The sequence below is a fragment of the Phocoena sinus genome, chromosome 3, assembly GCF_008692025.1.
Source record: "Phocoena sinus isolate mPhoSin1 chromosome 3, mPhoSin1.pri, whole genome shotgun sequence".
Lineage (NCBI taxonomy): Eukaryota > Metazoa > Chordata > Mammalia > Artiodactyla > Phocoenidae > Phocoena > Phocoena sinus.
In genome coordinates, this window is record NC_045765.1 from 26,983,994 (window position 1) to 26,999,603 (window position 15,610).

The 15,610-nt window shown below is 44.2% G+C and overlaps 1 protein-coding gene across 1 annotated transcript in view; it reads right to left on the reverse strand.

The window, feature by feature from the left end:
- The window catches only part of DOCK2 (dedicator of cytokinesis 2), a 408,621-nt gene that overhangs the window by 375,042 nt on the left and 17,969 nt on the right, over positions 1–15,610 (reverse strand). Inside the window, exons 2-5 of the mRNA XM_032626471.1 lie at positions 12,637–12,720; positions 2,700–2,740; positions 1,561–1,616; positions 971–1,067 (exon numbers count right to left, since the gene is read on the reverse strand). Of these exons, the coding sequence (XP_032482362.1) occupies positions 971–1,067; positions 1,561–1,616; positions 2,700–2,740; positions 12,637–12,720 (278 nt within the window). The remainder of the gene's footprint in view (positions 1–970; positions 1,068–1,560; positions 1,617–2,699; positions 2,741–12,636; positions 12,721–15,610) is intronic.

Here is a 15,610-nt window from a genome sequence, read left to right on the forward strand (position 1 = left end):
GACAACTTAGGTTTTAAGTAAATACTTCATGGGTGGTATGCAGATACGGTAAGAATCATGAAACTGGAGGTTTAAGGATCACTTTACTAGGGTAAAGGGCACGATGGACTTGCAATTCAAAGATTTCTTAAGGAAAACGCCAAGCTTCCACGGTGCCTGTGTATGTGATGTGTAAAAGGGGTGGTAGAAATAAATAATAAATCACTTTAGCCTCAAGTCTGCTGTTTGCCCCCTAAACTGTCCTAACAACCTTTGGGAAACTTATAGAATGGTAACTGAATATGCCCATTACCATATATTATGAAATATCCATATGGGAGTCAACATTTATGACCATAAAATGTGACTCTACAAACAGAGCGTGTGCAACAGCAGGTGTACACGATGCTGTAACAAATATGCAGTAAGCCTTGGTTGACATTTTCACTCTCAGTTTAATGGTTTTCTTAGCTGCTCACTTTCATTAGTTTTAGAAACATCAAAGGAGGATTTTAAATTAGATTTACTTCAATACAGGGAAAACTCGTATAAAATACGCTCTTTGTTTTCCAGGGTCAAAGCTCCCTCATAGATCTGAGGACAACAGTCATTAGTTAATTAATATACGAGAACAGTATTTCTCAACGTGTTATCGGCAGACCACCAAATCAAAATCTCTAAGTTTATTAAAATGCAGAGCCCCATTGAAGGAAGCTGAATTTTTAATAGCTCTCCAGGTGATTCTTAAGCATACTCAAGTTTGATGATTTTTTCAGTAGTTTAAAAAAAAATAGAAGGATCACACCAGATGCCCATTCACTACGGCTCTGTCACTAGCTCGCTGTATGGCTTTGAGAAAGTCACCTAACTTCTCTGGGCCTTGATAGCCTCATACTGTTTGCTATACTATGTCAAGGCTAACTTCCATATTTGAACCAAGCCAAAAACTGCAAGAAGCTTCCATCCCAGGGAGCAGGGTTTTGAGTCTTACCATGTAGAGCTGTTTCCAGATGCTGCCCCATTCCCAAAGTGTCGTTGTCACTTCTTGTGCCAGAGGAATTTCTGCAGGAATAATGTTCTCGATATTTCTATGTAAGGTGGGAGAGAAAATGGTGTGAAATTGAGACCCAGGTGCTAACAAGATAAGATGTTGGCAAATTTGCATTAAGCTACAGCTGCTGAGAGGGGCCTTCCTGGCAGGAGACTAAACCGCCTCTAATATCGACACTAATTACATTATGCAGATGCAAGGGACTTCCTTTTTAATGTCCTCCTTCCCTGGGTGGGCCCTCCAAGCTCATTATTCAGGAGTAATCTACTTTAATTCAGTTCAAAGGCAGCTGCCAGTGAAAAGTTTGATTCTCCAAACTTACTAATACCCCATCAGAATCAGATCTGAACACGAATCAGTTTGCACTGGATCTCCCATCCAGTGAGGGAAAGAAGATGAATAAACACAGCACAAAGAAGATGGATCAGCTGAGCATCCTTCACATCTGCCAAGTCAGGTTTTCAAAGTAGACAGGAAAGTGACATCCATGAGCCACTGGAGGGTCAAGTGTGGGGAAGGATGGCAAATACCTTTTTTTCTCCACTGTCACTTCTTTGATGTGGATAAAGGATTTAGGAAAAATGCCCTGTTGGGGATAAGATAAGACAAGGTGAGATAGCATGACTTGTCCCTACAGAAAAAAACTGACCCCGGGTCTTCATGATTTTTCCAAAAGCTGCTAGCTGGTAAAAACCTCAAACTTTACAGGAATAATCTCAGTCCAAGAGAACAAGTGGTAGGTGCCAAATCTACTCTTTTAGGTCTGGTTCCTCTCCAGTTCTTTATCAGTTGTTCAGGATCCCACAGTAACCCTAGATTCCAAAGGATGCTCCAACCCCATTGCGGACACTCATCCTATCAGATGGGCAAGGCTGGAGTGCCTGAAAGACTCACTCTAAGGGAGAAAAGTGATCTGCCTCTCGCCTCTCCTGCCCGGGACAGCAGCCACCCTTCACAGTCAGGAAAGGTCAGGTCCTGAGGCAACAGTGTCCCTGGTTGCATATGGGTTGCTTTGATTTGAGATCTCTTTCTCTCTGGATTTATTTCATTGTTCATGATGGAGGAAGGAAAAAGCATCTATTATTTCCTTGCTCTATAAGCTTAGCTCCATGAAGAGAAGTTGATCAACTACTTGGAAATTCCTTCATAAATTCAGCCAGCGTGTACACTGGGGACATCCGGTCACTGCGCTAGACGATGTGAGATGTAGAGAGATGAGCAAAGCAGGCGCTTGCTCCCATGGAGATGGATGGCGGTGTGCTGTGGGGCTGCGGCAGGGGAACTCCCTGAGGGCGGAGACTGGACCTGTCCCTTCTGAGTCACGCTGCACACATAGGTGAGGAAATGATGAATGCCCCAAGCAATGCTAAAGAAAGGCAGTAGGGGATAAATTTCAAATAAAAAATGCACGATTCCACGGGACTCGAAAAATCATATGTGACTGGCATATTAGGAAAAGTTTCGGGGAGAAGAGAGCTCTGGAGGTTGACCTTAAAGAATGAGTGAAAGGGGAAGCCACTGAGGCACAGCGAGGAAATCACAGGACACAAGGAGGGAGGAATGGAATCAGTCTGCAGAGGAGCAGCAGTGGGAGATGAGTGCCCAGGGGGCTGGCAGGGTCATGTACAGACATCCAATATTGTCCCAGATAAAAACAAATTGACCTCACCTGCAACATTTTGTGCTTTAGAAGGTATCCCCTATACCAGTCTGCAAAGAGAAAACAAAGAAACAGGTTTTTCATCTATTCGTACAAGTTCCTTGCTGGGTTTTGTTGTTGTTGTTTGTTTTTCACTGGCAAAGAAACTATTGAGAAGTGCTTTAGACCTTAAGTACAGATCAAAGCCCTAGGATTCAACAGTTTCTTGAATTAGTGGCCAACATCTCCAAAAAGCATCCACAAATACAGGAATTTCACATAAAAATGCAAATTTCATCCTTCTTTTGAAAGAACAGGAGGCCCAGAGATGGTGGCCAGTGCTCCCGCATGGTTGCAGTTGGCTAGTGGGGAGAAGCAGCTGGTCCCATCAGACAAAGCAGGCGCCTCCAACTCACCAGCCTCTACCTAGCCCCTCACTTATTTCCATTAACTGCCTGGGTCCTTCCTGTGTTCATATGCATGTTTTCAACCTCTGCCTTAGGGACACAGAAAGGCTGAGAATGTCTGAGGGAGTTTGGCGAACATCCTAAAATAATGGCCGCAGTTCTAACAGCAGCAAATTGTGTCTAAAATGTGATTTGCAGAAGTTAGTCATTACAAAACAGACAAGTTCAGGGATGGGTAAAACGACAGGAATTTTACAAGATTCTTCCCTTTGCAGGAATATCAAAAATGACTCAATTAACAGAGATCCAAATTATACACAGTCCTCGGACAAAATGAACCTCAGTATAGCAAGTATTGATGACTATAATGAGCCTACTGGCCTTTGAAATGATTCAAGCACAGCCAAGTAGTGGCATTTGTCATCTCTGTAAATAAAAAGCGTCTGTCAGGCGCCTCATTAGCAAACCCTCATTACTGGGCTGACAGATTGTTGTCGAAATATGTTCTCAACAGACATACGTGCAAGCTCCAAAACAAACAACTTAAAATGCAAAGTCAACCCTCCCAGTCATGAGCCAGCTTGAGGGTCAGGTCATAAAGAAAGTTCTAAAGCAACAGGGGCCCAAAGTGGTTCCTATTTTGAAAGACAGAAAGGTAGAGGAAGGAGAGAAGGAGAAAAGGAAGGAGAGAGAAAGGAAGGAATGGAGGCTGGAGAGAAAGAATCTCAGGTTTGGAATAAAAAAACGTTCTAAGCACTCTTCATATATGAAGCCTTTTAATCCTCATAACAACCACATGAGGTGGGAAATTCAATTATCCCATTTTACAGAAGAGTGGCCCACCTGAGGCACAGAGAAGTTGAGTAACTTGACCACAGTTACACAGCTAGTAAGTAACCGTGCCAGGATCTGAACGTACACAGCCATCATACTGTGCTTCCTGTCTAATGGAAGAAGGAGCATGGTATTTGCCTAATATTTCCATCCTCCCAACATCTGAATCCCCAAAGCTACAACCCCACTAAGTACTTCCAGTGGTGGACAACTTTCTACTTCATGAAGAACACATTCTATTTTCACACTCCTCTAATAATTTTCCCTATAACTATCTGTAATAATTAACTGTGAACAATAATGCTTATATTATATTAATAATAGTGCTTGCTGTGTGCCAGGAACTCTGGTAAAGTTTTTTGTTTTGTTTTTTTCAAATTATAAATTAATCTTCACAATGATTCTACAAAGTAGGTACTATAATTGCCTCAATTCTGCAAATGAAAATAGAGAGGCACAGAGAGATTAAGCAACTTGCTCATGGTCACAGAGCTAGTGAGTAATGCAGTTAAGACCTAAACCCAAGCATCTGACTCTGGAAGTGACACTCTAGTACTGCACTAGAACAACCTCCTTTATTTGCAGTTCTTTCCCATTCAACAAACAAGATATAAGAGCATCTCTGTAACATTACTAGCTACCATTAATCGATCAGGGGATCTTAATGCACACAAAGCTATATGCTAAGTGTTGTACATGTATTCTCTCATTCAGTGCTCATATCCATACTGTGAGCTAAGTAATATTCCCATTCTGTAGATGAAGAAATTGAGATTCAAGTCAGTTGAGGTACTGGGCCAAATCACATGCCAGGGTTCAAGGGCAAGTCCGTGTGGCTTCAAAGCCAGCCCTCAAAGCTGTTCCACCACATTGTCCCCCATGCGATGAACACAAATACAGATAATGTTCTCTTAAAGCACAGATACAGTTAAGGGTTTCTTGGTTGCAGTGACCTGAATCCACCTTATTGGCCAAGGCCACCAAAATCCACCAGATAGTAGGAAAACAACCAAGGGACCACTAGTCTGCCCACATCTGGCTCTCCACGACAGGGGCTCCATCTGGGACCCTTGAATTCCAGTGACATTGCCCTCTCTCACCCTTGAGAATCAGTGACTTGCCACCCCTTGTCGGTATCCTGATTTGCAAAACTTCAACTCACTCCTGAGCAAGAAATCGACTGACGCTTACCGCCAGCATATACATTCTGGCTCCCAGATTTAAGTTCAACAAACACTGACTGTGCACCTACTGTGTACATGACATTGGGCTAGGTGCTCTCAGAAATAAATCCCCAGTGATCCTTGATGAGACAGGCTTACCACCATCTCCACTTGCTGGATGATGATAAAGCATCCACTGCATCAGAGCTGTCCTTAGGACTTTTTCTGATATCCCCAACCCTGCTGAATCACTGATCTCTATGACCCCTGATGTCCACTCCCTAGTCTGGTCATTGGCCAGTTATATCTGGCTGTACTCCAAGACCTGACTGGGCAGATAACAATAGTAGGCACACATAGCAAAATCCATGACAAGAGACGCCGTGATCAAAAACGGGCTCAGGGTAGCACAGCATTTACCACACCCCAGGACGTGTCCCCTGGCTTAATGCCCTTTCAGTTAAGTAATAGAAAAGGCTTTTTTGTCTAACCCTATCCATGAAAACTTTATAAACAGAAAACTCACAAAGTGCATCCTGGGAAATATGAGGAAAGGAAATTTTTTTACCATTCTTATGGAAAATGATAAACTCCAACTGTCCTCCTTTCCCACATTCCAAATATCAAAATGAAATGTACCTAAATTCTCTAATCACCCAGGAGTTGCGTGGGGAGGGGAAAAAGGAGGAGAGGTTAAAAGCATCCCAGAACATCAAAAAGGAATCAACATCCTAGAAATCCAGTCCTCTCTCTACCCTCTCCGGGCAATGTGATCTTTGGTCATGTCACTTAAGCCTCAGTGTTTTCACCTGTCAAATGAGGAAAATAACAGCTACCATACACGGTTGTTGCACAAACTACTGTTTAAACAGAATTATGAAGGTGAACACATCTGGTAAAGGTACAAAACCTTAGACTGGAAGAAGACATACCAATTTCAGGATGAGTGTTACCTGTAGAATGGACAAAAAGACAAGAATGGAATAGGAGAGGGGTAAACAGGGGATCTCAGTTGCACCTAAAATGTTTATTTCTTTAAAAAAAATATGTATGAACTAAACAAGGAAAAATGTTAATATCTATTTGAGTGGTGTGTACCTGGGTGTATTTCCCTTTCCTATTTGATTGAAATATCTAATAACATTAAGAAGAATGTAACAGAAGCCAGTATCAATCAGTGGTTGAGGGTATGAGCTCTGGAATCAAAGCCTGGATTTGAATGAAGATCTGCAACTTCTGCGTGATCTTAGACAAGTTAGTGCATTTCTCTAAGTCTTAGTTTCCTTTTTTTTTTTTTGCGGTACGCGGGCCTCTCACTGTTGTGGCCTCTCCCGTCGCGGAGTACAGGCTCCGGACGCGCAGGCTCAGCGGCCATGGCTCACGGGCCCAGCCGCTCCGCGGCATGTGGGATCCTCCCGGACCGGGGCACGAACCCGTGTCCCCTGCATCGGCAGGCGGACTCTCAACCACTGCGCCACCAGGGAAGCCCTAGTTTCCTTTTTTGTAAAATGGGAACAGTAATAGTGCCCGTCTCATAGGCTTAAATTAGATAAGCAATTCAGAGTTTGTACAGTGCCTGGCATATGGTAAGTGTTAAAAAAATTACTAAATACCATTATGTCATTTAAAAATCCATAATCATCACCATCATCATTAACCAGAGAAACTTAGGCATATTTTCTATTTTATTTCCAGAACCTACAGAATTTGAATATTGTTTTTTGTTTTTGTGGTACGCGGGCCTCTCACTGTTGTGGCCTCTCCCGTTGCGGAGTACAGGCTCTGGACGCGCAGGCTCAGTGGCCATGGCTCACGGTCCCAGGCGCTCCACGGCATGTGGGATCTTCCCGGACCGGGTCACGAACCCGTGTCCCCTGCATCGGCAGGTGGACTCTCAAGCACTGCGCCACCAGGGAAGCCCTGTTTTTTGTTTTTCTGTGGGTTTTTTTTTTTTTGTGTGATGTCATTTCAACATATTCCCATAACAACAAAGTAAATGAAACATTCTTCAGATTCAACATAATGGAAGTTTACTGACGTTTTAGCCTCATCCACAAGCAAAAGGGAAGAAAACTCCACTTACCAACTCCCTACAATGAAACAGCCTTACTTAAGAAAATGGAGTCCCTTTCATACCAACCTGTTTCTAGAGCAGATCTAAACAAAGGACCATCTCCCTGCAAAGTGGCACTTTAAAAAAATACCCTCTTAAGTGCACATAATGTCCCCCACCCCCCACCCCACCGTGCCCTAAAAGCAAAGGACTCAGGTGGGTCAGGATCACTCTGGGTGGAGTTCTCAGTAGAGAAGAGGTGGCATGGCTCTGGGTGTACCCCACTCAGCAAGTGGGAGATTCGGAACTCTTCACGCAGAGCTCTTTGCAGCTGAACCAAGGTGGAGGTGATTCACACGTGCCAGCTTAGAAGGAATTCCAGACGTTTTTAAGTGAGAAGCACGAGTCTCAGAATGGTATGTACAGTACAGTCCCATTTTTTAGAAAACAATGACAATAAAAGCTATGCCTTACCTTAAGGAGGTTAAGCTATGTCAACTTCCTCCCTCATCCCCTCCCCTTGTTCCATTTTACTGGTAAATGAAATTCAAAAGCACCTTGGAAACCACTGTCTAGAAATCCCATTCTCTTCACCACTAAGAGTGGGCCCCCATGACCCGGGCAAGTATGTGTATCAGTAGATGGAATGGAACCTTCGCTGTTGTTCTGGAAAGGAAGAGTCAGGTAGCAAATAACTGAGAGTGGAGCAGACATTCCCTCTGAAGGGCTCATAAGGAAGAGTCTAAGTAACCTGGGATACCCCCAAAGGAACATCCCCTCACCACTGTCCAAGTAATCAGGAGATGGGAGTTGGTCTTCGGAGGTAGCTGTTGTTGCCTTAGGAGTGCATGGTAGAGCTCTCTCACCCCCAGACCAAATCCAAGCGCGAAGGGTGCAGTCCAGAAGACTCACTCAGAGATATAGCGGGCATCTGGCATCTTGCTCCCCAGCTACATGACTATTCGTGCAGGGGACTGGCTGATCTTTTGGCGTATTTGATCAGGAAGTCAAAGAATCAGAGAGAGAGCACCCCAAGCTGCCTCTACCCCCAGCCTTGTTTAAGCTAGGAAAAGGGAAGGAGGAGAGGAGCATTAAACTGCATATGGAATTGAAGCCTTCTTTTGAGATGTTGTTAAATATCTGGAAAGATGTCAACCAAATATAACTGAAGGAAGTGACTGGGGAAAAACAACACTCCTTTTTCACATTTATTCTCCCATGAGGAGTTCTGACTACTTGATAAACACATGTGTTTTCCACATCTAAAATCAGGAAGCAGAATGTTTATGCTGCCTCTGGGTAAGAGAGGCAGTCTGAGAGATGTAATATGGACAAAGAAATAGGCATTAGGATGTCTATTAGGAAAGCTTAGTAATGGGCACCCTTCTGAATTGTTTGAGTTTTTATCGCAATAAAATATTATCTAAAAGGAAATACTAAAACCATTAGAGCTCTAGGGAAAGGAAATTCATTCATGCCTAAGGTTTCAGCTCAGATTTTTGTTTTCCCCATTCATCTGGCTGAGTAAGTTTAGTGCATAGGCAAAGAAGGGCTAGCCTCACCCACTCCAGGCGATCAGAGGGTCACCTTCTGTGTTCCCTGGGCGATATGGCTAAGATAGATACATACCTGCCAGTCCCAGTGTAGCTCTGTTTAATGGGGGAAAGAGATGGAATTCAACACAGAGCACCTAGGAGCCAGGCATGAGGCTAAACAGCTTCTCTACTTCTCTCATTTTATCCTCATAATACACCCAGAAGCAAGGTGATGATAATACGTTTTTGCAGGTGAGAAAACTGAGGCTTACTTCCCTAAGATCACTAAGCTAGTGGGTAAGTGGAGCAGAGAATAACTTTCTGATTCAAAAGCCCATGCTTTTTCTACTTCTTTTCTTTCTCTTTCTTCTTTCTTTCTTTTCTTCCTTCCTCCCTTCCTTCCTCTCTTCCTTCCTTCCTTCCTTCTTTTCTTTTCTCTTTGTGGAGGAGAGGGGAGAGTTTAAAATTATTGAAAAACACAAAATAAAAATATTCACATTCCTACCACCAAGAATTAATCCTTGCTGATATCTGGAGAAATGTGCTTTGAATCTTCAAGACTATATCTATTCTATTCCATTCCCCTCTCCACTTCTCAATTGTATTCATTTTTTTTGCGGGGGGTGGGGGGGGTGGGGGGGTGGTTACATTTTACAGTTTTCGAACAATGACGTTCTTTTTGGTAGTCGTAACTATCATGACTTTTAACACTAATTTTGACAAATCAATTCACTTGGACTCAATGCTTGCCAGTACTTCCTCTTATCACAGCTTTTCAATTCCTATATTTTAACATTGTGATTCATCTCTCAATTGGCTGGATTTTATTTTTTTTGTAGGTTTCTGCAAGACGGTGATATAAGCACACCCATATATTTTCTACTATGTCATTTTGACTAATTTTTGACTAACACTATGGTTTTCACTTTTTTATATCTGCAGAGGAATTGTTTTTCAACTGGAATCATAAGCAGAACTCCCCGCATGCAAAAAAGATAAGACCAGGCCTGATCTCCGAGTCCTTAGGCATCTAAGGCCCTCACGGACTCTTAGGACCCTATAAATTCCAGTTTGAAAACTCTATATGGGTATGAGTGCATGCATGATAAAACCTAATACTTTTCATACCAATTCCTCAGATATCTAGAATCAGTCTAACAGACTTCCAAATGTATTTTCAAAGTAGTCTTGAACTGGCAATCACTTGCTAAATTAATATGTCCAGCTCTTTCCATAAAAGTACTGTGGCTGCTTATTACAAGGATGCATTAAAATAAGACTGATAAAACAAAATTTTAAATGGGAAACCAGAACTAAAGAGCTTCGGAGCAAGGAGGTTAATCCCTGAAACAAAGGTGACTTGAGTCAGCAAGTGCAGTGTTTTTGAAGGTCAGGCAAAAGTAAAGAAAGGCTCTGATTACATGCAACCTCTGTGGTCAGTTTCCTGCCCTGAAGCGCTTTCTCCAGGGAAACTGCATGAAAAGAAGAAAAAAACACTCATCTGAATTTCAAAATGTAGGACACAGAAAACATTCTGAGGCTTTTCACTGCCTTGGTAGGCAAGGGGTAGAGAAAAGGGAGCAGTCTTAGGAGAGTGGAGAGAACAGCAACTGGTTCACTGTGTGAGCCTAGGCAAGTCATTTCTCTTCCCTGAGCCTTGCTCCTTCACCTGCAAATCTGAGGTCTCTGCCTGTTTCTCGGGATTAGCATCCAGTAGCACAAAAGTGACACTGAGGAGAGTGGTTTTGCTTGCTGTTTTTATTTTCAATCTTTGCCCTTGGTAGACACCTAGAGTTTGCTTATCTGCCACTGAGTAGAACTACATTTGTAAAGGGTAGGATTGCACTGTGGGAGGAGGGCAGGGTGTTTGGAATCAGATCCCTACTCCTCCCCCAGTCCCACTCACTGTGTGTGTAAAATAGGACACAGCCCAACAGACTGGGCACTATAGAGGCCTGGACACTGAAAAGTGCATGATGTCCAAAATAACAACAGTGGGCTTCCCTGGTGGCGCAGTGGTTGAGAATCTGCCTGACAATGCAGGGGACACGGGTTTGAGCCCTGGTCGGGGAAGATCCCACATGTCGCAGAGCAACTAAGTCCATGCGCCACAACCACTGAGCCTGCACTCTAGAGCCCATGTGCCACAACTACTGAGCCCACGTGCCACAACGACTGAAGCCCAATCACCTAGAGCCCATGAGCCACAACTACTGAGCCCACGGGCCACAACTACTGAGTCTGAGCTCTAGAGCTCACAAGCCACAACTACTGAGCCCGTGTGCCACAACTACTGAAGCCCACTCACCTAGAGCTCATGAGCCACAACTACTGAGCCTGAGCTCTAGAGCCCACGAGCCACAACTACTGAGCCCGTCTGTCACACCTACGGAGCCTGTACTCTAGACCCCGCAAGCTACGACTGAGCCCACATGCCACAAGTACTGAAGCCCGTGCGCCTAGAGCCTGTGCTCCACAACAAGAGAAGCCACCGCAACGAGAAGCCTGTGCACTGCAATGAAGAGCAGCCCCTGCTCGCCACAACTAGAGAAAGCCCACGCACAGCAATGAGGACCCAATGCAGCCAAAAATAAATAAATAATTTTTAAAAAGAAATCCTTAAAAATAAATAAATAAATAGCAAGAGTACTAAAGCATAAAATAAACGTAAGGAAGGTGAACAAAGTTCTCATTTCCCCCATGATGATTCCTTTAAAGCTGCTTTGAAATATCAAATATCAAATTCTTTCTCCCTCCAAAAAGCATTTTGTTTGTTTGCTTTTTGGTTTGCATTTGTGTGTGTGTGTGTGTGTGTGTGTGTGGACACGCACTCCTTCATGAATCTGCAGAGGTGCTCTGTTAATTGCACATAGCTAATCTAGGGCTGAAGATACCACCTGTCCTGCAGGGTGCTGTGAGGAGTAACTAGACTAACATGTTATGGGAATTTAGCACAGTACTCACTATGTGGTTAAGAACCCACAGATGGCTAGCTGTGTAGGCATCCTCCTTTCCTCCGGCCCTCTATTTCTCCTTGAGGGGGCCTCCTTAACACTAGCACACCTGCCTCCTGCCTACCCCTCACCCCCATCCCAGCACAGGAGAGCCGAACCTGAGGGATTAGCTGGGAAACAGGGACAGAGCCCCCTCTGCCCTCCTTTCTCTTTGCTCTGCCTGACCACAGGAAGGACACACTCTACGCCCTCCACACAGCAGGATTATAGTCAGGCCCAGGCAGGAGGAGATCCGTGGTGGCCCAGCTGGGCAGTGAGGGCTGGGAGAGCCTGCCTGAATGTAGTCAGCCCATAAGCAAGCTCATTCGACACTTACACCCAAGCCGTGCTCCCGATGTCAATTTTATCAGTGACAGGTGATACATTGATTTCTAATGGCCTGACTCATGAGTCCAAGGCTATTATTAACCTATGTGCAAACTTTAAAAACCACCACCATCGCCACGATGGTGGACACAGCCCAACAGACACCTGGCTTCACAAGAGATGACACCTCTGTGGGAAGAAAGAGATGCCATTTTGCCCAAGACAGGGCACCCAGCTTGCTGAAGGGAGTGAGTACTGCTTCCTGGGCCAGCAGAACTGGAATCAGGATTATAATTTACTGGACCCTTCAAAACCCTAATAATGCTGATATTCCTTTATAAAGGTGTTGAAACTAATAAAGAAGTGTATCTAGAAGGTGTCATAGGGCCCAACAGCTCCATGCCTGGGCAAATAGAGAGCACAATGAACATCAGACCACCCGGTTTGGCTTTTGTTTCTAAGTATGAATTCCTACAATAACAAAGCATTATTTTCAGTAAATCTGAAATACTAATATTAGCAAAATGTATTTAAATAGACCACACAGAGGTGCAAGTTCCAAGAGAGGGCTGGAGGTGCTGGGTATGTCCTGGGGGTGTCCCAACACCATCAGCAAGCTCCTGGCATCCAAGGGTCGCCTGGGCCAGTGACTCACCTCCACAGGTCTCCTGTATTCGCACCACATCGCCAATCTGCAGGGAGAGCTGGGGGACTCCGCTCCCTTGGAAGTTGTATATGGCTGTGAAATGAAATGGAACAGAGAGGCAGCCTGGTGAGACCTCTGGATACCAAGAATCTCTGCTCCTTCCTGCCCTTCCTTTCTTGACTTTATCTGATGACCATGCAGCCCACATGGCTAAACAAAACCAACGTAAAACCAATGTAAAAACCACTGACTGCCACAGGAGTCAATGCAGGCCCAGCCTGGCTCCCAAAGGCCCCCATTCATTAGTCAAACATGACCTCTCCCTAGCACAGGTAATGCACTCCAGTCTGAGTGACAAGGATGGCGTTTATGTCATTCCCATGGTTGACCTCCCACTGTACACCCGGCACGTGCTCAGCACATCCTCTCATTCCATTCCCAAAGCAACCCTGCGAGGTGTAAACTGTGATCCCATTTTGCAGATAAGGAAATGGAGGTGCTTAGAGGTTAAACAATTTGGCCAAAATCATGAGGCTAGGAAGTGACAGGAAAACCAGTATCTAACTTCCATATTCTCAACTGCTACTGTGAGCTACTTGCTGCTCCCCAATTACTCCATCCTGGTGACAGCAGCCTAAAATGCCAGTCTTTCTACCACTCATTTACACTGTCTACCTTCCCATTTACACTGTCAGCTTCTGGGGAGTAGCAGCTGGCTATGAAAACACCCAGAGTCCCCTGCGTGGTATGGGAGCCTCTGCTAATCCCTTGGAATGTGAGATTACACCGTATCATTGCAGTGCTCAGCCCCTACTTGGCATCACTTGCTGAGTGAGGACCAGGCCATACTGTTAACCTAGGGATGAAGTTTGTTTCAGGAATATCCAGCTTGGAAGATCTTCAAGAACAGAATAGGACACAATGGTGTTTGACTTGACGTGTGAATCCAAACACAAGTGTTTTGATTTAAGGAAAGAGCCTCAGGAGGATGGACGGATGATCCTACAAGGTTGTCCTCGTTCATTCATGCAGCAGATATTCAGTAAGTGCCTACAATACGCCAGGCACATGCCAGGCACTGATCTCGCTCTTTTGGTGAATACACAAATAAATATAAGGTCACAAAACATGATACATGTGATGTAAGAAACAAATAGGGCCTGATGGAGGAGGCATCAATTTTTGTTGGGGTAGTTAAGAAAGGACCCCCTGAGCTGATGATACATGGAGGATTCCAACAAGTCAGCTATGGGAACAGAAAGGGGGGAAGGGCATTTCAGGAAGTGGGAATAGCATACGCAAAGGCCCCAAGTAAGGAAGACACTTGGCACATTCAGAGAGCAAAAAGGAAACTGCTGTGCATGGAGTATAAGGGAGGAGGTGGGTGACACAGAGGAGGCTGGAGAGACAAGAACCAGGTCATGCAGGGCTTCACGATGACTTTGGGCTTTACTCCAAGAGAACAGGAAGCTGGATAGATTTTACTTAGTTATTTGGTAATAGTTTTATTTAGATACAATTTGCCCACTTAAAGTATATACTTCAATGATTTACTCAGAGAGCTGTGAAACCACCACCATGATTAATTTTAGAACATTCTCATCACCTCAAAAAAGTCCCCTGAGCCACAATCGGCCACTAATCTACTTTCTGTCTCTATAGATTTGCCTATTCTGGACATTTCGTACAAATAGAATCATATAATATGTGGTCTTTTGCAACTGGCTTCTTTTACTCAGCACAAGGTTTTTAAGATTCATTCATGTTGTAGCAACTATCATTACTTCATTCATTTTTATGGCTGAATAATATTCCATTGTATAAATACACCAGTGGATAGAAGGCTGAAGGCTGTTAAGCGGGGGAGTGATGTAACCCCATCACGTCGACTGCTGTTGGGGGAGTGGATGGAGGGAGGCAGAGTGGATGTGGCAGAGCCCACGAGGAGACCCTTGCTTTGTCTCTCTAATCCCAGAGGTCTCTGAACCAAGGAGAGACTTGCTGCTGCTGAACCATGTGGCCAAGCAGTGCAGGAGGTAGATTAACTAAATGAGAGGAATCCTGAGTCCTCTTGGTAGTCTTACCACTGATTCAGTTCATTCCCTCTCCCTTTGCTCCTCAGTTTCCTCATGTGTCAACAAACAAAATGCATTTAAAAACTACTTTTTCGAGTGAAATCAGCAAAAATGGTGAAATAGGGAGTTCCAAGCGCCTGTCCCTCCAAAGAAGCAATTAAAAATCCAGCAAAAATGGTCAGAATCAACTTTATCAGAACTCTGAAAAACAGTCAAAAGTTTACAGCAACCAAGCAAATGCTTACTCAAGAAAAGGCAACTGAAACCTGGTAAAGTTTTGTAGCATTTTAACTTATCCTTATCCCATTCTCTACTCCCTATCTTAGTGGCAGTCTTGAAGATGGTGTTCCGTGTTCCTGTGGGTTCCTGGGGCTGGAGGGAGCAGAGCAGACCTTGTCCTAAGAAACTGTACAGTAGTTGCTTGTTTTGATCTGTCTGTGGGCTCCCTGAAGGACTAAAGCCATGAGCTTGCCTTTATTTCCCTGACTTGGGACTCTCTTAAGGGAGAGAAACAGCTATGCAAAGGGCATTGATCAAAAACATTTAAAGTCAAAAGAACTACCTGCTTCCATACAGGGCAAAGAATATAAGTTTGGTCAAACAATAATACCACTAATAAACCTGGGAGGAAAGGCTTAGGAGTGAAATGCTTTGGAGAATAAAGAGCTTTGAAGAATACCACCTATTGCAGGGGATCTAGAAGGCCATGATGAGTTGGACACATGTTGAAAAAGGATGGGAGAAAGCCCAAAGTTCTCAGCTCTGGTTGACCTTCAAGCTCCATACAGGGAGGAAATGCAGGCTCTGGCAGAGCTGTAAATGGCCTGGCTAAGTGTTGAACGTAAGCCCCAACACACATGTGCACAGCTGCAAAGACTAGGTTTTTTTTCTTTCAATTCCAGGCATTT